This window comes from Bufo bufo, chromosome 4, assembly GCF_905171765.1.
Source record: "Bufo bufo chromosome 4, aBufBuf1.1, whole genome shotgun sequence".
Classification (NCBI taxonomy): Eukaryota; Metazoa; Chordata; class Amphibia; order Anura; family Bufonidae; genus Bufo; species Bufo bufo.
The window spans coordinates 461,860,952-461,886,645 of record NC_053392.1 but is presented as its reverse complement, the minus strand read 5'-3'; the positions used below and the strand labels follow the sequence as shown (position 1 = coordinate 461,886,645).

At 43.4% G+C, this 25,694-nt stretch overlaps 1 protein-coding gene across 2 annotated transcripts in view; it reads left to right on the top strand.

The window, feature by feature from the left end:
• MERTK (MER proto-oncogene, tyrosine kinase) overlaps positions 1-25,694 on the top strand; it is a 152,403-nt gene that overhangs the window by 16,814 nt on the left and 109,895 nt on the right. For both annotated transcript variants that reach the window (XM_040429461.1, XM_040429460.1), the window contains exons 2-5: positions 1,383-1,731; positions 2,912-3,012; positions 4,469-4,642; positions 24,716-24,802. In XM_040429461.1, the coding sequence (XP_040285395.1) occupies positions 1,383-1,731; positions 2,912-3,012; positions 4,469-4,642; positions 24,716-24,802 (711 nt within the window). The remainder of the gene's footprint in view (positions 1-1,382; positions 1,732-2,911; positions 3,013-4,468; positions 4,643-24,715; positions 24,803-25,694) is intronic.

The following is a 25,694-nucleotide window of genomic DNA, read 5'->3' as shown; positions in this document are numbered from 1 at the left end:
TAAGTTTTAGTGTCTCCATAGTCTGAGAGCCATAGTTTTTTTTACTTTTTGGGCGATTGTCTTAGGTGGGGGAATCATTTTTGCGGGATGAGATGATGGTTTGATTGGCACTATTTTGAGGTGCATATGACTTTTTGATCGCTTCCTATTACACTTTTTGTGATGTATGGTGATAACAAACGGCTTTTTTGACACAGTTTTTATTGTATTTCTTTTATGGTGTTCAGGTCATGTGGTATTTTTATTGCAGGTTGTTATGGACACGGTGATACCTAATGTGTCTACTTAAAAAAAAAATTAAAAATTTAACACAATAAAAGCATTTTTGAAACAAAAAAATCATGTTTTATTGTCTCCATAGTCTGCGAGCCATTGTTTTTTATTTTTTGGGCGAATGTCTTAGGTAGGGGCTTATTTTTTGCGGGATGAAGTGACCATTAGATTGGTACTATTTTGGGGGGCATAAGCCTTTTAGATCACTTGATGTTGCACTTTTAGTGATGTAAGGTGACAAAAAAATGTTTTTTAGCAGTTTTTATTTTATTTTTTTGACAGTGTTAACCTGAGAGGTTAGGTCATGTGATATTTTTAGAGAGCCAGTCGATATGGCCGCGGCGATACCTAATATGTCTACTTTTATTTTTTCCCCCTATTTTTCTAATTTTTCATTTTGTTTTTTTTGGGGAAAAGTATGTTTTTGTAAAACTTAATTTTTTCACTTTATTTTTTGTCCCACTCTGGGACTTCAACTTTTGGGGCTCTGATCCCCTTTACAATGCATTACAATACTTCTGTATTCTAATGCATTGGCTGTAAGTGTATTACACACTGTAATACACGTACAGCCTTCCTGCCTGTAAGATCCAGGGGGCTGGATCTCACAGGCTGTCACGGAAGGCATCCATGATGCCTAAGGAAGGTATCGGGCTGGCTTCCCTGCCATCGGGTCCCCGTCACAGCAGCGTGGGGACCCGATGGCCACCTAGCACGTACCCCGATGCCGGCGCATACAGCAGGAGTCCGGCTGTCAGTGACTACCGGACCCCTGTCTCTGATTGGACGGGCGCAGCTCATGCACCTGCCCGATCAGCATGACTTACATGTACATCATGGGTCCTTAAGGGGTTAATGTGTTACACTATCTTCAAGAGCAGGAAACCCTTTTGAAAACCAGGCAGGGTGATGGAGTAAAAAAACTCACCTGTCACCAGCACTCAATTTCCATTGACAAGCCCCTACTCTGTTTTCAGTCCCCACTGGACCCAAATTGGCGTACAAATTTAACTTTGTACGCTTTTTATGCAAATTAGATATACAAACTCCAGTATTCCAGTATTGATCATTACTAATTATGAATATATGTATTATTTTTTTTTCTATAGATAACTACATATTGGGAGAAAGTGAGAGACTGCATTCACCTACTTTAGTGGCAGAAGATGAAAAACACAGCCTTAGTTTAGTAGCAGACATGGGAGGAAGTCCAACTCCAAACACTGAATTAACTCAGCCTTCCCAACATATCAAATTTAACCCTACAGTGCAGAATATTGTTCTGTCTGAGCTCAAAGATGTTAGGTTCAATTGTTCCATTGAAGTTCCTCATCTGGATAATGGAGAACAGATAACTTGGTGGAAGAACGGACAGTTGATCTCCCACTCTGAACACATCTCCGTCCAGTCTTTTGAAATCCCAGATGGTGTGATGACCACAATTCTGTCTTTATGCAGGTGAGGCTCAGATATAGGAATCATTTGAATATACTGCTCTATTAAAATGTGACTTTTCTTTCAAGGGACCTTTTAGAATAAGCTGTTGTGTTTCTGCACCTTGGGACGGTCTGGGAACTTAAACTGGCCCAGGAAAAAAAACTAAAAGTGGCCCCAGGTTGTAGGCAAGTCCAAATTGACAGAAGTCAGGCAACACAACTAGGCAGGGCCAAAACAAGCCATAAGTAGGCAGGGACAACAGAAGTAGCTGAGGCCAGCAAATACTGTAGTGCAGCACAAAATACCGCCACTTGAAAACCAAATACCAAATGTAGTGCAGCATAAAATAATGCCCTATTACCATACTGAGGACAATGATACAGTTGAATTCAGGAGAGCACCTGTGGCTGCTGGCCAGGGGCATAACTATCTGATGCTGCTAGCATTAATTAATGCTGAAAGCATCAGATCGGTTTGTACCTGGCCAGCAGCCATGAAGAGGACTCATGGTGGCACCCTGGGCATTTGTCCACTGAGAAATATCCCTGTGGGGTATTTGGCGAGTCCACCCCTGCTATATATAACTGATAACACTATATATGACTAATTTATGACTTGTATCCAGCATTTTCAGCAGCATTATTCCTCTGCATGCTCTGTCTCAAATAACTCAGCTCCAGAAAGCCATAGACTAGTTGCTGGAATGTCTTCCATACACTGCACACAAAGAGATCCCACTCCCCGTCTCTCACATACACTCAGAAGCAGCAGCATGGCCTTTATACTGCAGCCTGGACAGTGTTGCTGTGGATCCAGCAGTGGGGTGGGGTGGGGTAGTAAAACAGTTACTAGTAACAACAACAGTGTCTGTTTCTGTGCTTCTCTTTCACTCTGCAGATGGTCCCTCCTCTTGCTTTCTCTCCTTCTCCATGTACTTCCATAGAAAGCAGCTATAACCTGATACCTTAGAGAGCTGATAATTCATCTTCATCTCCGCATCTTTGAATAGGATTTTACAAATGAATTAAAAATGAGTGATCCAAGTAAGAGGCTAGGAAGGGAAGAGGAGATTGATAAGTGAAGAAAGAGGCATTTTTTTGTAATAAGATATATTACAAAGGTTGTTTTTTTTTATCACAAATTGTACTATTGATTTATGGTTAATTTTTTGGTTAATGCTGTTTTATTCTTTTGGATAAAGCATTACAGGTGTACAGAGGTCTGATAGTGGTACATATACTTGCAACTTTACACTCAAGAATGAAGAAATTATTTCAGATCCTATCTACATCCAGGTTGAAGGTGAGAATCTTATTGTTTTTAAATCAAACTGTTTTTATTAAGGTTTTTTCAAATTACAACAATTCATAGAAAATACAACCCTAAACTCTCCCTCTCCCCCTCCTCCCCTCCCTCTGTGTGCAGTCATATATTAATATGTAATGACAAGCTAAAGAAAAATTACATCTTTACAATGTAAGAACTTATACCTAGTATATACCGATGTGGCAAGTTAAGTCGAGAAACTTTTAAAGGGGTTGTCAGAGATTTTGATATTGATGTCCTATTCTGAGGATAAGTTACCAATATCAGATCAGCAGGGTCGGACTCCCACTGATCAGCTGTTTGAATAGACCGCAACTCTCCTGAGGATAGGTCATCAATATTAAACACCTGGAGAAACCCATTTAATTGACTTTGTCAGTGGCTCTCAATGGCTTTTGTGATGTGATATCACTCAAGTTCAGAACTGCTCCATATGTGCATGAATAAATATATGGGAAGATTTATCAAACTGTTGTAAATTAGAACTGGCTTAGTTGCCCATAGCAACCAACCAGATTCCACCTTTTATTTTCCAAAGTAGCTGTGAAAAATTAAAGATGGAATCTCATTGGTTGCTATGGGCAACCAAGACAGTTAGACTTTAAACCAGTTTGATAAATCTCCCCCATGGTCCACCATAAATAGGCAATTCTCCATAATCTAAATGTTCAATAAAAAATAACACAAAGTATGTAATTTGACTGGTACTGCACATAGTTTATTTGTGTTCTTATTAAAGAAGGCAATGCCAAACCCAGTTTATTAATGGTGGCCCCACTGTTTCCCACACTTAGCTAAACCCTCCTCTTTAAATACAATCCCTGCTCCAGCAAGATTATAGCGTTAGACATCCTGGTCAGTTCATCCAACACTGGTGGAGTGGATTAAAGCTAGTGTTTGGCTATCAACTTTTGTGTTTAATTAAGCACTTTGGCTATAGCCAATTGTGTCATACTGTCTGTATGTTCTGGTACATCACCCACCAACCTCAGAAATCAAACAAGTGAAGAGAAACGTATGTATACATATAGACATGAAAACTGACATATATATCTCAAACCTTCCCATTTGGACATTGCACCCGTTTTTAAAATGGCATATGAGAGCAAGGTACTATACTATAAAAGTAGCAATAAGCACTAAATCAAGACAAGACTAAAGTAATAGAGAGGATAGAGTTGTACTAAAATAATAGAGAGGATAGAGTTGTACTGAAGTAATAGAGAGGATAGAGGTGTACTCAAGTAATCGAGAGGATAGAGTTGTACTCAAGTAATCAAGAGGATAGAGTTGTACTCAAGTAATCGAGAGGGTAGAGTTGTACTCAAATAATAGAGAGGGTAGAGTTGTACTCAAGTAATAGAGAGGGTAGAGTTGTACTCAAGTAATAGAGAGGGTAGAGTTGTACTCAAGTTATTTGCTTTTCCTTTAGGTCTTCCATACTTTATTCGACAGCCAGAAACCTTAAATGTCACTAGGAACACTCCATTTAATCTCACATGTGAGGCTGTTGGACCCCCTGAACCTGTGGGGATTTACTGGTATCAAAACAGCACACGGATCAACAATGTTGCGGAAGTGTCACCAGCTGTACTTCATGTATCTGGTAAGTCCAATAAAAAGGAGAATGCTGAAAAACCTCAGGAAAGGTCTTCCATAATGTACATTAATGCACCTTGTACAGAAAACACGAGTAACCTATGATACTGATATAAAAAAAGGAAATCTACTAGAAAATGGATGGGGGAACATTTTTGCTGCCAAGGGCCATATGGATATTTGTAAAATCGTTTGCGGGCCATACAGAATTCTCAACTTAAAAATGTGATTGCTGTATTTGGCCTAACATATAATTGACTTAGTAAGTTACATAAATTGCAGTTCAATTAGTATTTTTGTAGGACAAAATGGCACCTGCACTATATATTACAAATAGTACAGGCACCATTTTGACCGCACATAGTCTAATTTTTAAGTTCAGAATGTTATGTATTTAGTTCTTTATTTGGCATTACAGGCAGCCAAGCTAAACCCAGGGGGAGTCCAGAGAGGGGTTTACCCAGCTTTTACTCTCCCTGCCACTGTACCTGCCTCTTCCTTCACAACTAGGGGCGGATTGGGAACTTAAAGTGGCCCTGGAAAAAATACTAAAAGTGCCCTGCAGACCCCCCAGCCTCAGATAAGACCCACATCAGACCCCCAGCCTCAGATCAGACCCTTCCCAACCTTAGATCAGACCCCCATCAGACCCTCCCCAACCTCAGATCAGACCCTCCCCAGCCTCCAATCAGACCTCATGTCAGACATTTAAAAAAAATAATTAAATAAACTTACCTCTCCAGCTCTGGACGGTCTTCTTCCCGCCGCGCTGTACTGTGACCTGACAGTGCACAGGGTCAGATCATAGTTAGCGTCTATATGCACTACGTCCTGACACGTACAGAGTGGGGCCGGAAGAAGACAAGGGAAGGTGATGACAGCCAGTGTAATGCTGTTCTCATCTTCTTGTGCCTCCCGCATGCTAATGACCACTTCCATAATCAAAGTGGTCATTAGCATTTTCATTATGTGTTCTGTCAGGGGGCTGGGAGCCACATGAGATGATCCTGCTGGCCACATGTGGCCTGCGAGCCAGAGGTTCCCCACCCCTGCACTAGAATGAAGGGGTGATGATGCAGAAGCCTGTATTCTACTTGCATCTCCTTCAGGACAACTGTACAAGTAGAGCTCTTCTGTTCTAAGTCATTCACTGCCATAATCCTAGAGTTACAACTTTTTCAATTTTCCACCAGTGTAGTGATAGGAGGGCTTTTTTTTGTAGGAAGAGTTGTAGGGGGTCATTTACTAACCAGAAACACACCTATATTAGGAGTATTTCTGGCGCAGATTGCAGCGCAAAGGTCCGCAATCTGCAACTTTCCCCCACTCGCGCCAGGTCTAAAAAAGTGGGGGAAGGGGACTAGCCGGCAGGCCCATCTCATTTACCATTTTCTCCGCCTGGTTTAGGTGAAGAAAACGGACTAAATGTAAAACAGTAAGGAAGATGTCTTACATTTAGAAGCAGCAGTGGATCTGCAGAAGTTATGTAGAGGCCAGCACCTCTATATAACTCGGGTAGATCGACCGCTAGCTATGGGGGATATGAAGACCGGCGTCAAAAATGTCGGACTTAATAAATGACCCCTGTAGTTTTTATTGATATTGTTTCATGGTACATATAATTTTTAAAATAATTTTATATAATTTTTGTTGGGTGGGAAATGGGGAAAAAAGACAAATCTAGCATTTTTTTTCTTACAGTAGGCAAACAAACAAAAAAAACCCACAACAGAAATGTAGAAAAGGCTAGCTTTAAAAAAATGCAGCAAATCAAATTGGTTAAAATCTCATCCACCTTGCTGGTACTATACAATGCTGCAGATTTGCTGCTTGAAAATCTGCAATGGCAAATCTGCAGCATATCCACTACGTGTAAACACATATCCACTACGTGTAAACACATATCCACTACGTGTAAACACATACTCTAAGAGTGACTTCCTAATGCATATTCAAAAATATATGACTTCTCTCCCTATGGCACTCACCGATCTGCGTGCTCCTTCATTTAAACTTTGTGGTAGCGCTCAGGTCAATACACGATCCAATCCCTCTGACTCTTTGTGCAAAATACGGAACACCCATACACTGCACAGATATTGTATCCCTCTGTCACAAACTGACTGTAATTGGAATGCCCTCTTGAATAAATAAGGGCAAGTTGCGGTTTACTCGTGCTTTTTCTGCATAATACAGTACCAGCAAAGTGAATAAGAACTGGGGCAAAATCTGCATCAACTCTGCACTAAAAACTACAAGTAACAAGTGGATTTGGTGTGGAAATGCACAGAAATCTGCACTAAAAACTGCACAGATTTTCTGTTTTGAAACCTGCACTCTTGTGCATATGTACCCTAAGACGGCTAGATAAAAAAGCTCAGAAGACCCGTGTGCCATATTGTCACGGACGTACCGAGACATACAGACGTTCCCGCCACAGGTGGCAGGAGATCTGTGAGACTGGCAACACGTTTGATCTGAAATGTTTTCCTTTTGGATCAAATTACGTCTGTGTTGTTTCTGGTGCATGCCACACCTTCTTTCCCCAGATGTGGCTATTGTGGTCATTTTACCTTCTCTATTTATTGTTGTTTCTCCCACTATGCTTTGCGGTTTATAGCTTCTGTTGGACTTGTGGTTAGCTTGTGTTTGTTTCTTGGCTGAGTTCCTGGTGCTGCCAAAGCTTCATTGAAGATAAGTGTTTCCTTTACCTTTTGTATTTTGTTTATATATGTGTGTGTTGCCTTTCCCTGTTTTTAGGCCTGAGGGAGACTCCTGTTCGTCCTTCCTTTGGAGGAACAGGTAGACTCAGTCCTGACATTAGTTCCAAGGTTCTATAGGGTGAGATAGGATTCTAGGTATCCTGTGTATGAACTTGCCTACCTTTGGGGCCTGTTCATACTGGTAGTATGTCAGGACTAGAGTTGGGGTTTTCTCTAGGAGGTGTCCATCTTCCTTCCCTAGTTTCCAGGCCTTATTCCGGCATCCCCTTTCCCTCCTATGCTCGGTGTGGTGTTTTCCTCCCACACACGAGCGTAACACATATATGCCAGGCTACAGTTTCCAATTTAGCACCCAAACAAGATGTTATCTGTGAATACCACCCAACTAGGGTAGGCCAGAGCTTTTCTGTTCTGTATGTGCTTATGTGAGTTTCCATTCCTGTAGCTCAAAAATATATAATTAATTTAATTAAGTTCCTATGAAATAGTCCCCACGGTGAATAGGTGTGAATGCTGTAGCTATAGGGGGTACAGAGGTTGCAGTCGCTACCGGGCCCAGGAGTCTGAGGGGGCCCAAAAACCCTTGTGCCACATAAGAAGATACCGTTATTATAGAAAGTGCATGCAGGTCAAGTTACACCTCTGGCGTTAGGTCAAGAATTTGGCATGTGGGGGTTACATTTTTGCCTTAGGTAGCAGGAAGGCTATGTATTTCCCTGCCACTGGACACAAAGCACTGAGGGAAGGGGTGCCCAAGCTGAACTCTTGCACTAGGGCCCATGAGCCTTTGGCCTCTTGCACACGACCGTATGGCTTTTTCAGTATTTTGAGGTCCGCGAATAACGGATCCTCAAAAAACACGGATAACGTCCGTGTGCATTCCGTTTTTTCCAGAACAGAACAGCTGGCCCCTGATAGAACAGTACTATCCTTGTCCGTTATGCGGACAATAATAGGACATGTTCTAGCTTTGAACGGAACAGAAAAACGGAAATACGGAAATGGAAGGCATACGGAGTACCTTCAGTTTTTTTGCGGATCCATTAAAATGAATGGTTCGGTATACGGAATGAAAAAACGGAACGTAAACGAAAAAAAATATCGTTCATGTGCAAGAGGCCTTTAGCTACTCCCCTGGGTGTATAGTCACCACAACCTACAAAGAAGTGCCTTTTTTTTGCTTGCTGCGATATGGCAATCTGCTTAGGGGAAAAACATGCCAGTAATCTCATGCTGTAAACGACTTTAAGGTGACAAATATTGTGCTCCTACAATGTAGCACCCTATGATCTTATCATGAGGGCCAAGCACAGGGTCAGCATCAGCACCAGCAAGCTTCAGAAGATGGCAAGGCCAGCTGGGATTGGGGAGCCCATAGCAATCTAAGTAAACAATCTGTAGACTTGTGAAGTCAAAGGTGGCGCACTGTTGCCAAAAGCTCACATACACCTAGAGCTGGCCATTTCTGAAAATCTCAAGTTAGGAGAAGTGTGCACAGACCTGACCTACGCTCAGTGGAGTAATCCTATTTTTGAGCTGCTCAAAATTGCAATTTATGACTTTATTATAAACTAATAACTCAGTAATATAAACACCAGTTCATAGATAGAGCCTGGTATTCCTGTGCAGAACCTGTTAACGCCTTGAGTTGAGGTACCCTTGGGAATGCTGGTTTGGTCCACAAATTGGTGGATTGCTGTGTGTGTGGTTACATAGTTCACTTTAAAAAAAAAGCCAGGCTGCAGTGTGTGGCAGTATTACTTTTCTTCAGATTTTCAGGCTGTCGTTCTCAGAGTGCCCTCTCATCATGTGACTATGTTTTCCATGTTTATAGCTAATCCTACTCTCTCACGATTTGCTAGGATTTCTGATTTAAGCTTCTTAGGAATGCCTCTGCGTTTACTGCGTATAACAAGAAGGCACATTGACGGAAAACTTATTTTTGGAGTCCCATGCAGCATATTAAAGGGATTCTATTGTCTGGAGACTTGTGCTCTGACTGAAATATCTGAGCAATGTCTAGTGATTTGGCCTTATATACCGAATAGGTGACAACAACATATACGGTATATCAGCATTATCTGCATACAGTGATACCCTGTACATTACACAGAGCAGCATGTTCACTATTGATTCAAGTCTAATGTTGGTGTAGGGCGGGGTCGGCAACCTCCGGCGCTTCAGGTGTTATTAAACTATAACTCCCAGCATGTACACTTGCTCAGCTCTTCTTGGAACTTCCACTGAAATGAATGGAGCATGCTGGGAGTTGTAGTTTCAGAACAGCTGAGATGCCAGAGGTTGCTAATCCTTGGTGTAGTGGCATTAGTCAGTATAAGGGTCCATTCACACGTCCGTAAGTGTTTTGCGGATTCCTCAAATTGCCGATCTGCAAAACACGGACACCAGCAATGTGCATTCCGCAATTTGTGGACCGCACATTGCCGGCACTATAATAGAAAATGCCTAATCTTCTCTGCAATTGCGGACAAGAATAGGACATGTTCTATTTTTTTGCAGAAACGGAAGCACGGATGCGGAAGTGCGGATCCGCAAATGTAAATGCGGATGCGGACAGCACATTCCGACCCCATTGAAAATGAATGGGTCTGCACCCGTTCTGCAAAATTGCGGAACAGATGCGGACCCATTTTGCGGACGTGTGAATGGACCCTTATTCTCCTTCTTAGAATATCAGTCAGGAAAACAGATATGATAAAAAAACATAGTCCCCTTTTTTATTTGCATGTGCATTGCCTATATAGGATGGTGTACAGCTGGGATACTTTCACAATATGCAATGGATATATTCAGTCAAAAAGGAGCTATTTGCATGAATGAGCTTGCAGGGGGTTTACATAGATTGCAATGGCCCTTAAGCGATTTTCCGTTTTTGCGTTTTCATTTTTTACTTACTGCCTTCTTGGAGCCATAGCTTTTTTATTTTTCTATTCACATAGCCATATGAGGACTTGTTTTTTGTTGGACACGTTGTACTTTCTATTGGCACCATTTAATATTGCATAGGGTGCAGTGGGAAAATCCAAATGTGGTGGAAATGGAAAAAAATGCAATTTTGACACAGTTTTATGGGTTTTGTTTTTACACTGTTCACTATGCAGTAAAACTGACTTGTGTTCTTCATTCTCTCGTTCAGTACTTTTACGATGATAACACATTTGTGTGGTTTTTCTTGCGTTTTAATCCCCAAAAGAAAATTTCAATTTTTTTTTTATTTTTCATTGCCATATTTTGACTCTTATAACTTTTTTGTAGTTATGTGTACAGAGCTGTGTGAGGGCTCATTTTCATTTGATCTGCACTATATATTGCTACCATGATAGGGTGTGTATGACTTTTTGATCACTTTTTCTTAAAAATTTTTGTGGTAGGTGAAGTGACCAAAAAAGTTGAATCGGCCATTTTGATTTATTTTTCTGTTTCGCCGTTTGCAGTATGGGAGAAATATTTTGATATCTTAATAGTACGGGCGTTATCGCACACAGCGATGCCTATGATATTTTTATTAACTTTTTTGTTTATCTATTTTTATTTTGAGGAAAGGGGGGTGATTTGAATTTTTATATTTTTTAAATATTTTTTAAAACTTTTTAAAAAATGATTTCCACTTACCCATAAGGAACTTGAATAAGCAATCTTTAGATCATATCATTCAGGACTACAGAGTCTGCCGTAAACACCATTCGGCTTCCCCGATCCTCGCCGGGGGGAGCTGGTTCAGAAGTGCGCACTACTGGGTTTTTGCGCTCCCAGATGCCGTGGTCACATTTAACCACAGCATCTGAGGGGTTAAATGTCTGCAATCTGCATTGCTGCGGGTCATTGACATTAAGCCCGGGTGTCTGCTGAGTGAAATAGCAAGCACCCAGTTGCTATGGCGCCATCTATGAGACCCAACATGTGACTAAATAGTACGTCACATGTCGGGAAAGGACTTGGATAGCAGTGATATAGTAGGTTAGTATAGTTTACAGTGATTAGCTGCAAAGTTATAAAACTGCCCTGATTCACAGAAATTGTCTGCTGTATGCAGAGTCTTCGGTGTATTTGTCACGGCTGTATGTGAGCAACAATAGTATACACAGTAAAAGAGCTACTGACCGGACCCAAACTAGGGAGGATAAAGGGTGACCCCTGTCAGACCCTCAAAGCTCTCCCTATTCTGCTAAAGCACATGCCCGGATCCAAATGGCGGAACGAGGCATGCCCACGTACCTAAGACTGATGACCACTGTAACCCCTACAATAGTGGAAGGGGCACGGCCACCGGTGCCCTACTCAGTATATGGAGGGAACCGTGGCCACCTCAGATCCAGTCAGAAAATAATCAGGTACACAACAATGTCTGTACACTTAGCTGAAGGTGTTGCAGCCGCAGAGAAGACAGATCCAAGGACAGCTGGCAATATCCGGAGTGCTTGCTGCAGCAGAACACAGGTCCAGTGAACTGATAGCTACAAGTGAAGATACTAAAGCAAGAGCTACAACTGAAATGAGAACTATAATCCACGCCCTACAATAGGAGGAGGGGTGATATAAAGAGAGGGAAATCAAACGCATGAGGAACAGCTGGGAGGAAGGAAACCAAAAGTAAACAGAGCAGTGAGAACTCCTCCCAGCTCTAGTAGTGACATCATCACAGGGGTGGAGAAACAGAGCTGTGAGAACGTCCCAAAGCTCTGGTAGTGACAGTACCCCCCCTCTACGGGTGGACTCCGGACACCCAGGACCCACCTTCTCAGGATGAGCCCTATGAAATGCCCTGATGAGGCGAGTGGCTTTAATGTCCGACACCGGAACCCACATCCTCTCCTCAGGACCATAACCCTTCCAATGAACGAGGTACTGAAGAGAACCGCGGACAATGCGAGAGTCCACAATTCTGGAAACCTCAAACTCCAGATTGCCATCAACCAAAATCGGAGGAGGGTACCGTGGGCTGGACATATGGTTTTAAGAGAGATCTGTGAAATACATTATGTATCTTCCAAACCCGTGGAAGATCAAGACGGAAGGCAACAGGATTGATGACTGACAAGATTTTATAAGGCCCAATAAACTTGGGACCCAATTTCCAGGAGGGAACCTTCAGTTTAATATTTCTTGTAGACAACCACACCAGATCACCCACATTCAGGTCCGGACCAGGCACACGTCTCTTATCAGCCACACGCCTATACCTCTCACTCATCTTTTTAAGATTACTCTGAATCTTTTGCCAAATGGTAGACAAAGACGAGGAAAATCTCTCCTCCTCAGGTAAACCAGAAAGAGCCCCTCCCGAGAATGTCCCAAATTGCGGATGGAACCCATATGCACCAAAGAATGGTGACTTATCAGAAGATTCCTGACGACGGTTGTTCAGAGCAAACTCAGCAAGAGGTAGAAATGAACACCAATCCTCCTGGTTCTCTGCCACAAAACAGCGCAAATATGTCTCCAGATTCTGATTGAGGCGCTCAGTCTGACCATTCGACTGCGGGTGAAAAGCAGAAGAGAAGGACAGCCGAACCCCCAGGCGAGAACAGAAAGCCTTCCAGAACCTGGACACAAACTGCGTGCCTCTATCGGAAACAATATCAGAGGGAATGCCGTGCAATTTAACAATATGGTCGACAAAAGCTTGCGCCAACGTTTTAGCATTGGGTAAACCAGGGAAAGGTACGAAATGAGCCATCTTGCTAAAACGGTCCACCACCACCAGGATCACGACTTCCCCGAGGAACGAGGAAGATCCGTGATAAAGTCCATGGACAGGTGTGTCCAAGGACGGGAAGGTATGGGTAACGGGAGAAGGGAACCTGAAGGCCGTGAACGAGGGACCTTAGCGCGAGCGCACGTCTCACAAGCAGCCACAAAACCCTCCACCGACTTACGAAGAGCCGGCCACCAAAATCTCAGAGCAATGAGATCTACCGTGGCTCTACTCCCGGGGTGACCAGCAAGAACCGTATCATGATGCTCCTTAAAGAGTTTGTGACGTAGCTCAGGAGGCACGAACAACTTCCCAGAAGGACAACGGGCAGGTGCCTCAGTCTGGGCAGCCTGGACCTCGGCCTCCAAATCGGAATATAGAGCAGAAACAACTACCCCCTCCGCCAAAATGGGACCCGGGTCCTCAGAGTTTCCTCCTCCCGGAAAACAGCGAGAGAGAGCATCAGCCTTCACATTTTTTATCCCAGGTCGGAATGTAACAACAAAATTGAATCTGGAGAAGAACAGAGACCATCTGGCCTGTCTCGGATTCATACGCCTGGCCGACTCCAAGTATGCCAGATTCTTATGGTCGGTAAAAACGGTGATAGGGTGCCTGGCCCCCTCCAACCAATGGCGCCATTCCTCGAAAGCCAACTTGATGGCCAACAACTCCCTATCTCCCACATCATAGTTTTTCTCTGCCGGGGAGAGTTTTTTAGAGAAAAAGGCACAGGGTCGCCATTTGGCAGGAGAAGGGCCCTGGGACAAAACCGCACCCACACCCACCTCGGAAGCATCCACCTCAACAATAAAAGGTAAGGAAACATCGGGATGCACCAAGACGGGAGCAGACGCAAAACTCTCTTTAATCTTAGAAAAGGCTGCAAGCGCCTCCTCCGACCAAGAGGAAAAATCCGCCCCCTTTTTTGTCATGTCAGTAAGGGGTTTGACAACAGAGGAATAATTCTAAATGAACTTTCTGTAATAGTTCGCAAAACCCAGAAAGCGCATCAATGCCTTCTGATTCTCAGGAAGCTCCCACTCAAGTACAGCACGGACCTTCTCCGGATCCATGCGAAAACCAGAAGCAGAGAGGAGAAAACCCAGAAATTGAATCTCCAATACCATAAAAAGACATTTCTCCAGCTTGGCGTACAATTTATTTTCCCGCAGAATCTGCAGAACCTGAAAAAGATGATCCTGATGGGTCTGAACATCAGTGGAAAAAATCAAAATATCATCAAGATACACCAATACAAATTTCCCCATTAAATGGTAGAAAATACTATTAACAAAATGCTGAAAGACGGCCGGAGCATTCATCAGGCCGAAAGGCATAACGAGATTCTCGAAATGCCCGTTAGGGGTATTAAAGGCCGTTTTCCATTCATCCCCCTCTCTGACCCTGACCAGGTTGTACGCGCCTCTCAAATCCAATTTGGAAAACACCTTGGCCCCAACAATTTGGTTGAAGAGGTCCGGGATCAGAGGAAGGGGATAGGGATCGCGAATCGTGATACGGTTCAGCTCCCTAAAATCTAGGCAAGGTCTCAGAGAGCCATCTTTTTTTTTAACAAAAAAAAACCCCGCGGCCACAGGTGACTTTGAGGGACGAATATGCCCCTTCTCGAGACTCTCGGAGATATAAGTTCACATTGCGATTCTTTCCGGTTGTGAGAGATTGTAGAGGCGTGCTTTTGGCAGCTTGGCGCCGGGAATGAGGTTAATGGGACAGTCAAACTCCCGGTGAGGAGGTAGCTCCTGAACACCGCTCTCGGAAAACACGTCCGAGAAATCAGAGAGAAATGATGGCACAGTTTTAGTAGACACCTCTGCAAAAGTCGCTGTGAGACAATTCTCTCTACAAAAGTCACTCCACTCATTTATTTGCCTTCCTTGCCAATCAATAGTGGGGTTATGTCTAGTGAGCCAGGGTAACCCCAAAACTAGAGGAGAAGGCAAGCTGTTAAGGACAAAACAAGATATATCCTCCACATGAGTGTCACCTACAGCTAGCTGGATATTGTGAACAATGCCCTTCAGAGATCTCTGTGAGAGTGGAGCAGAGTCAATAGCAAAAACAGGTATATCCTTTTCTAATGTGCAAACCTGAAAACCATGCATGGCTACAAATTGAGTGTCAATAAGATTGACGGCCGCTCCACTATCGACAAAAATCTCACAAGAAATGACTTTTCTCTCTAGCGCGACCCTGGCAGACAGGAGAAAACGGGAACTGCAGGTCAGAGGAAAAGCATCAATTCCTACATCAACTTTGCCCAAAGTAGCAGATGAAGCAGAATTTGATGATTTACCTTTTGAGGTTTTTCTCTTATTATCGCTCTTAGTACAGTTCAAAATGACCTATGCCCCCACAACAAAAACACACCATACTCTGAGGACTAAATCCTCTTTTATCAGGGGCAAGTCGACCTAGCTGCATGGGCTCCTCCTCAGAGGGGAGCGAGACAGGATGAGGCCCCTGCACACTGAATGAGTCCACACCACTGCCCCTAGACTGACAATGGCTGGACAGAGAGGTCTCGTTTCTTTCTCTTAGACGCCTGTCAAGGCGTACCGCCAATGACATGGCAGACTCTAAGGACGTTGGTCTCTCATGGAAAGCAAACGCATCTTTCAATCTCTCTGAGAGACCATGACAGAACTGACTCCGGAGTGCAGCATCATTCCAACCCGAATCAGCTGCCCATCTCCGAAATTCAGAACAATAAAGCTCCGCAGACAGTTTGTTCTGGCATAAAACACGTAAGTTAGATTCGGCCAGAGCAACACGATCCGGGTCATCATAAATCTGCCCCAGGGCCACAAAAAATCTTTCCACGGATCGAAGGGAGGGATCCCCTGATGGCAGCGAAAAAGCCCAAGTCTGAGCATTACCCCTGAGCAGGGAGATGACAATCCTCACCCTCTGCTCCTCCTTACCAGAGGAGTGGGGACACAAGCAAAAATGGAGTTTGCATGCCTCTCTGAAGCGAACAAAATTCTCACTGCCCCCGGAGAACGTTTCCGGAAGTGAGACCTTTGGCTCGCAACAGACTCCATGAGCCTGAGCCGGAGCAGAGCCCAATGCTTGAAGCTGAGTCATAGATTGACGGAGATCCGCTACTTCCAAAGAAAGACCCTGCATGCGGTCAACCAGGCCAGAAAGCGGATCCATGTCAAAAAAGGACGGTTTTGGTGAATTATAATGTCACGGCTGTATGGGAGCAACAATAGTATACACAGTAAAAGAGCTACTGACCGGACCCAAACTAGGGAGGATAAAGGGTGACCCCTGTCAGACCCTCAAAGCTCTCCCTATTCTGCTAAAGCACATGCCCGGATCCAAATGGCGGAACGAGGCATGCCCACGTACCTAAGACTGATGACCACTGTAACCCCTACAATAGTGGAAGGGGCACGGCCACCGGTGCCCTACTCAGTATATGGAGGGAACCGTGGCCACCTCAGATCCAGTCAGAAAATAATCAGGTACACAACAATGTCTGTACACTTAGCTGAAGGTGTTGCAGCCGCAGAGAAGACGGATCCAAGGACAGCTGGCAATATCCGGAGTGCTTGCTGCAGCAGAACACAGGTCCAGTGAACTGATAGCTACAAGTGAAGATACTAAAGCAAGAGCTACAACTGAAATGAGAACTATAATCCACACCCTACAATAGGAGGAGGGGTGATATAAAGAGAGGGAAATCAAACGCATGAGGAACAGCTGGGAGGAAGGAAACCAAAAGTAAACAGAGCAGTGAGAACTCCTCCCAGCTCTAGTAGTGACATCATCACAGGGGTGGAGAAACAGAGCTGTGAGAACGTCCCAAAGCTCTGGTAGTGACAGTATTTCTATGAAACGCAGCTTCCTCACTGCTCACCCATGCTTCCTGCTTGGGAAGAACCTATCACAAGCAGGAGTCTGAAGCTGCATCATATAGGAATATGTTCATCCTGAATAGAACCATTAAAATATTGATATTTATTGGTATACACAAAAAAAATCACAGTACTGAACCGTAGTATACTAATTGTTATCAGGCTGTAGTAGGGGCGGGGAGTGTGACATGGGTCTTATATGTATCCTTAGACCCATTCCTGTGGTGCAGCCATATTATTCGTTATATCACACCTCACAGCCACTTCCTACACTGAGAGCTATCCAATAAGTAAATAAATAAAAAAATCCCCCAGCTAGCATGTGCTCCTGGCATTCATGGAGGTTAATCATAGTCAGAGGGGTTTAATGGAAAGTATGCCCCCAGCGTGTGCTGGGTAAGAACAGCCGCGCGTCGGCAACTAACATGCACTCTCCCAAACACAACTCATTGTCCCTGTGCTGTAACGTTTCAGGAGATCCCGCACTGCAATTACCCTACGCGTTTCCACACAACAATCACACTTGTGTTTCATCAGGGTTACCCAGGCACAGAGGCATACTGTACTCGCACCCTCGTCAGGGCATTCAGTATCATATTGGCCGTGTTGCTTCACCCATAACACTAAATGCTCTGACAAGGGTGTGAGCACCCGATGGTGCTTTGTTTAGCATGCCTCTGTGCACCCCTGATGAAACACAAGTGTGATGGTGGTGTGGAAGTGGCTGTGAGGCGTGATATAATGAATATCATGGCTGCACCACAGGAATGGGTCTTATGAGACCCACTTCATGCTCACCGAACCTACTACAGCCTTATAACCACTAGTCCAGTGTGGGTTAGTACTGCAATTTTTTAGTGTATACCAATAAATATCCACATTTTTAACCATTCTACAGATTTCTTATTACTGAACGTTGCACTTTCCTACTTAGCTTTTCTTACAGTTCTAATCACATAGGAATACACAGTGACTCTGTTAGGAGACAGCAGTTCAGTGTCACTAATCTTTATCTAACTGCCTTTACATAGGACTCTGAGCAAGTGCAGTGTGATCATACTCTGTCCTCTCCGACTCTGAAGAGCCAGAGGAATGATGGGGAATGTAGGCTGCAATAGGGGAACCATATCAGAGGGGACAAAAAAGACTGCAGACCTCCATAAATAGCACATCATCCGCAACAGTTATATAAAAGGCATACAGACGAGCAGCTACATATTTTGCCACTATATTGGCAAAATAAATCTTTGCTGGAGTGCTTCTTTAATAATCTTCCAGCAACAGCGGTGTAACAAGCAAAAATCAAATATAAATGTCATTCATCTTCAAAGCAATCAAGAATTAAAACTGTGTTCTACCCTTTTCTGGATTTATCTGCTCCAGACCATGGCTATTATCAGTGCATTCCACTCCCCTTCCTACCCCCTATTTGCTCACTCACCTGCTAATTTTTGGCATATATTATGGAACTGGCCATCTATAGGCACTCTCTGGAGTCAGGTAATAGGGTTCATTTCCAATATTCTAGGGATTCCTATACAGCAGACCCCTTCATTTGCTTAGTCGGTTTACTAGGCTGTGGAAATAACAGAATGTAACCAGCACTCTCATAGCACGTAATACAAAGGTTATATATAAAAACGAATACCCCACTTGATATGATAATGAGGTTCTTAGCAAGTGTATCTTGATCAAAATATATTTGCTAAGACCGTCAGAATTATGATATCAAAATGGGCTATTGGTTTTATACAGTATATAAACGGTGCATTTAGCGCTATGAAAGTGCTGTTTTTTCTTTAGCGGTGGCCATGTACATCAACATATTTACCAAACAGGAAGTTTTTATCCTTTTGTGTATTTTGTCTTTACTAGAAAGTGGACAGCAGTAGTACTACTAATATGTTTTTGCAAAAAACTCATCACACTCCACTGGATTAATGCATGACCACCAAACTTGCTGTCGTATGAAAGGATTATCTATAGAAATCACAAAATTCTTGAAAACCGTGACAGTATTTGGGTCAGCTCCACATTAAGGCCTCATGCACACGGCCGTTCCGTGCATTAGGGACCACAACTTGCGGTCCCCAATGCGAGGGCAACATCCGTGCGGCGGCTGGGACGGATCGAGACCCATTCAACTTGAATGGGTCCGTGATCCGTCCTCACCGTAAAAAAATAGAACATGTTCTATTTTTTTACAGTGCGGAGGCATGGACAGAAACACCACGGATTGCAGACCCATTTGTCCACAACCGTGATGCGGGGTGCACATGGCCGGTGCATGTGTATTGCGGACCCGCTGTATGCGGGGTTCACACGGCCATGGCCAGGCAACGGCTTTGTGCATGAGGCCTAAGGGCTTATGCACACGGCCTTAGTTTCGGTCCGCACCCAACTTGTAATTTTTGTGGTTTGGATGTGGACCCATTCATTTCAAAGTCTGTTCAATGTCTGTTCTGCGGCCCCGCAAAAACATAGAACATGTCCTGTACTTGTTCGTTTTGTGGACAAGGATAGGACTTTTCTACAGAAGTAAAAAAATAGAAAGTGGCATGCACTCGGCCAGGTTCTGTGTTTTGCAGATCCGCAGGTTGCAGAACGGCTGTATGCAGGAGGCCTAAGGCTCCACGGCCTTAGTTTTGGTCCGCACCCAATCTGTAATTTTTGTGGTTTGGATGTGGACTCATTCATTTCAATGTCTGTTCTGCGGCCTCTTTCACACGAGCGAGTATTCCGCGCGGGTGCAATGCGTGATGCGAATGCATTGCGCCCGCAGTGAATCCGGACCCATTCATTTCAATGGGTCTGTGTACATGAACGTTGGTTTTCACGCATCCCTTGTGCGTTGCGTGAATATCGCAGCATGTTCTATATTTTGCGTTTTTCACGCAGCGCTGGCCCCATAGAAGTGAATGGGGCTGTGTGAAAATCGCATCGTATCCGCAAGCAAGTGCGGAGGCGATGCATTTTTCACGGATGGTTGCTGAAAGATGTTGTTTGTAAACCTTCAGCTTTTTAGCACGCACGTGAAAAATGCTCATTGCACCCGTGCGATAAAAACTAAACAACTGAACGTGATCGCATACAAAACTGAATGAACTTGCTTGCGAAATCGCACATTTTTCACTGAACGCATACGGACCTAATCCGCTGACTCTCGTTTGCAAGGGTCCTAACTCTTTTTAAGTTGTGTGTGACTCATGATGCTGGCTGACTAGTTGGAGTATATTGGATTACCTGCAGTATGTTGACTTATAACGGTTTTCTCCTGACTGTGTATGGCTCTCATCTTTATTCACTGTGTAAATGCCACAGACATTCACTAAAAGCACAGCATGTACCGGAGCGGACACTGCTTCATGTCATTACGTTTATTGAAAAGACTTTCTTGATGATAAGTGCACCGTCTCTGTACTCCATCCCCTGTGGATTCGCAAGTCATTTACTAATGTTTCTTCCTATAATATTTACAATGTGACTGCTGGGGAAGGAAGAAGGACACAGCAAAGACATTTGAGCCCATTAGTGTCTTAAAGACGGTCATTCACAGTTTACACACCGTTTTTGACAGTTGAGTTTGCATAATAAAACGCTGGGTGGTCACCTGTAAACTGCCTCCTATTGATTTCAATGGGAGGCCACAGTTCTTGGCCGGAACATGCTAAAAAATGACATTGTCGCAGCAATAAACTTCAGCAGCATGAACTGCACTGTGACCTTCCATTGAACACAGTGGGAAGTGGTTTCTGTCTGATCACCCGGCTGTTTTTGGTATGAAATCTGTCAAAACTCTGTTGAAATGGCCCCTAAAGCCTCATTCGCACGTCAGTATCCGTGCTCAAATCCGTGAGCAGGTGGTCAGTAATGCATCCGTGAAGGATCCGTGTTGGGTCAGTTTTTTGCTGTCCATGTTGCATCCGTGTTTCACTGACACTAAACAGCTGAAAAATAATTTTCAAAGCATCTCTTCTTAAAATCCGTGGTTTTCACAGACCCATAGACTATAATGGACGTGATGGAACAAAATAGAGCATGGATCCGTGCTAAAAACACTGACCCATGGACCGTGCTAAAACACTGATGCCTGAATACACACATTAAATTGAATGGGGACGTGAGCTGTCCGTGGAGAACACGGACAGTACACGTCTGTGAAACACGGACGTGTGAATGAGGCTTAAGGGTGGTTTCACATAAAAAGCCAGAGTCTTTCATTTATATTTTCCATTTAATTTGCATTCACTTCTGGCTTTGGCTCAAAAGAAGCTTTTTACTAAATACTGCAGGGGAGATTTACCAAAATTGGTGCAAAACAAAAACTGGCTTAGTTGCCCAAAACAGCCAGTCAGATTGATCCTTTCATTTTCTAAAGGAGCTCTAAAAAAATTAAAGGTGGAATCTGATTGGTTGCTATGGGGAACTCAGCTAATATTCCTTTGCAACAGTTTTCATAAATCTCCTGTGTGTTAAATCACTCTAAAGGAGCACGATGGGCAAAACTAATACAAAGAGCAATGCCTAATGTACAAGGGGTGGGGCGGTAGTTCCCAAGTCCCCTGTGTGAATTTAGCAGGGCTGTGCATGAGTGGTCGCTGCTCTATTCATTTCTATGGAACTGACGGAGGCAGCCAGGCACTCTACTCGGTAGCCCCATAGAAGTAAATGTAGCTGTGGTCCTGCGGGTGCACCACTGCTAAGGTCACACATGGAACTCAGGTCACATGTCATGATTGCTGATTGGGGGTCCCAGTGGTTGGGTCCCAACAATCATACATTTATCACCTTTCCTGTGGATAGGCCCTTTAAGTTACTATACGAACTAAATGGTATGGATTTTGCCACAAAGCAAACGGTTTCTTCCATATGTTATGACCTGTTGTACAACCTTCCTTTTAACAGTTTAGGCTGCTAGTTTTTCTGATGTTGATACCACCAATGATAAAAATGTTCCAAATTTTAAGTCTAATGTGGTTAGTAATGGGCAACACAGGAGGGTGAACGTGCCTCTATTCTGCCTCCTCATTTGCCTATGTACGGATGATCTTGCCTAAAATGTGTTGACACGGTGATCTTCATATCAATAAATTGTTAGAGCAGCTTTTTCTGTTCTAAACTTACATGTCCAAGCTCCATCGACGCAATTCTCAGCCTCGGTACGGCCGCGTCGGGAGAGATGCACTGCTGAGCCAAGCCCCCTGGTGATGCGACAGCATCCTTAGCAGCAGGATGCAATGCTCTTTTTCTCCCCACAGCAGGCGTGTGCTCCAGGAGACTAGCAGTGGGCCGATTGCTCAGCTGCTCTATTACTGTGTGCTAGTGTTCTGACTAATGGAGCGCCTATCAGGTGCTGATCCAGGGACTCTGCGCTCTATTTAAACCCCTTCCTGGCCATACACCAGTGCCAGTGATAGTCTTGTTTGGGCTCACTAGCTATGTTCCTGGTTCTTGCTCCTGTGTTGATTTGGATTGCTTGTGTTTTTGACCTTGGCTCGTCCTTTGACTATTCTGTCTCTCTTTATTTGTACTGTGCATCCTGTCTGGTTCTGACCTCGGCTCATCTTTTAACCACTCTTTGTCTCTTGTTTTTTGTATTGGTATGTCCTCCTGGTTGTGACCCATTTACGTAAGACTCTGTGTTTGCGTCGTTTGTCTCTAGGTGTTTGTCTGTCTCTGCACCTTAGTAGCATAGGGACTGTCAACCAGTTGCGGTCTTGCTACCTAGGGTTTGCACTGCAAGTAGGTAGGGAAAGCGGGCTGGGTTCTAGGTTAGGGCTCACTGTCCTTGTCTCTCCCTACCTACAGGCAATATATTTCTTCAAGTAACTAAAAGTGTCAACTTCTGGGTCAGTGTATATATATATATATATATAGTAAAACTAAAACGGGAGGCAGCATCGATACAATATAAAGTAGACAGAAGTATCCCAGAAGTTCAGTATTTTTAGCATGATGTTGATGACGTAGATGCAATCTGGAGCATGCGCAATAGGAATCTCAACACGCCAAGGACGCTATTGCCGTCTCATAGGACCGCGCTTGCACCATGTCAGTGAGTTTACATATGAATGGCTGGTTACCCACTCCCAGCGAACAATAATCAACAGCACTTGCACTTTTAACCCATTATCTACTGATGCACATAAGCACTTGCACTTTCACATGGGTATTTTATGATTGTTTTATCTAAACACAGTAAGGCTGCATTCACACGTCCGTGGAACACAGTCCGTGTGATACCGGCCTGGATTTCTTCAGAGTGCAGGAGTGCACAGCGTCATTTGTTGCTATGACGCTGTGCGCTTTCTGCTGCTGCCGCAGTACAGTAATACACTGGTATGATCTATACCAGTGTATCACTGTACAGCGCCGGCAGCAGGAAGCGCACGGCGTCATAGCAACCAATGACGCCGTGCGCTCCTGCACTCTGAAGAAATCCAGGCCGGTATCACACGGACCGTGTTCCACGGACGTGTGAATGCAGCCTAATAGATTAATTGTGCATATATACAGTATATGTTTATGGATATATTGTAATTATTGATTTGTACACGTGTATCTTTTTATCTTTTGTAATTATGACACAACAGATGGTAAAAATTGTATGTATTGTAATGATCATGTGACACTTTGTTAATGATGTGGGTGTATATATTTGATTCACTGAGTCCCTTGTATAGCTTGAGAAAGGCTCAATTGTAGAGCCGAAACGTCGCCACACAATGGGTGAATAAAACATTTGGATTTTGTTTTATCCTGCGTTGGAGTGCTGCTCTTTTTTTGCTATATATATATATATATATATATATATATATATATATATATATTACAGCCAGAGAAAGCAAAAATGCAATCACTATGCAGATCAAAGCAGTTCTGAAGTTAATTGTAAAATCACAAGAATATATAGACCGCTCTTATCAAGATACATCCTACTGCACATACAAAGAGGTATAAAAAAGAAATGGATTAATTGTTAGACACCATGATCTACTTCATTAACACACTCAAACTATGAATTGGACTAAACACCATTACATCTGGCTACCTTGTTAGCACATTCCATAGATAATGATATTGAAGTAGGGAGGACAGCTTTGTTGTCTGCCTAAAAAGCAACATTTAATGAACAAGACAGTCATTCCTAGAAGCTTGCACCTTCAACTTGCCTGGGAACTTGACCTTGGCTAAACAGAAACAACATTTATCTTGTATTAAAGGGGTAGTGCAAGAATGGGGTAGGGGGTTTGCCGCTTGGCTGGACCTGTAAAGGAAAGAAGACTTACCTGCTTCCCGGCACCAGCCCTCCGCTCCTTCTCCTGAAGGCCTGTGATGCTCCTCTGGGCTCCCTCGATATCAACATCTGGTTTGACATTGTTGCAGCCAATCACCTGCCACATGGATCACCGGCTCCCCATACGTCATGGCAAATGGTCACATGACGCAAGCCAGTAATTGGCTGCCTCAATGTCAAACCAGATGTTGACATCGAGGGAGCCCAGTGGAGCATCACAGTCCTAGATGAGAAGGAGCAGGGAGCTGGTGCCGGGAAGCAGGTAAGTAATCTTTCCTTTACAGGTCCGGCCAAGAGGGGGGTTTGCCAACCCCTTTAAGCTTCTAAAATAATTGTAATATACTTTTGTCAAGCACATGTGTAATTGTAGTCAGACAAGATGAAGGACAAATATGGCTTTATAATTTTTTAAAGAATTTTAAGGCTGTTTTTTTATTTCTGTATTATTCTGCAACAGGTTTGGATCAAGCAACAATATACAGTTGTGAAGCTCACAACATGAAAGGACTGACTGCATCCAATAATGTGAATATTAACATTAAAGGTATGCCCAAGAGATAAGTAATGATTCATGTTCTGTGCTCCTTCTCTTAATATTTGCTTACTGAAGAGATCAATTGGATGGAGTAAATGTACTTTGAGGATGTGTAGTAGTAAAATGTATATGCCTGGCCTGCCAATCACTGCCGCATCCTGGCAGAAAGGAGAGAGTGGCAGTGCTAGATTGGAGGGAGCTTTGGAAGGGGGAGTTTAACCTCCCTTCAGTTTGACCAAAGACAAATTGAACTTGAGCAATCACTTTAGGGCACCTGAATTTCACAGTTCATCTCCTCCTCACAATAAAATTATATATATATATATATATATATATATATATATACAGGGAGTGCAGAATTATTAGGCAAGTTGTATTTTTGAAGATTAATTTTATTATTGAACAACAACCATGTTCTCAATGAACCCAAAAAACTCATTAATATCAAAGCTGAATATTTTTGGAAGTAGTTTTTAGTTTGTTTTTAGTTTTAGCTATTTTAGGGGGATATCTGTGTGTGCAGGTGACTATTACTGTGCATAATTATTAGGCAACTTAACAAAAAACAAATATATACCCATTTCAATTATTTATTTTTACCAGTGAAACCAATATAACATCTCAACATTCACAAATATACATTTCTGACATTCAAAAACAAAACAAAAACAAATCAGTGACCAATATAGCCACCTTTCCTTGCAAGGACACTCAAAAGCCTGCCATCCATGGATTCTGTCAGTGTTTTGATCTGTTCACCATCAACATTGCGTGCAGCAGCAACCACAGCCTCCCAGACACTGTTCAGAGAGGTGTACTGTCTTCCCTTCTTGTAAATCTCACATTTGATGATGGACCACAGGTTCTCAATGGGGTTCAGATCAGGTGAACAAGGAGGCCA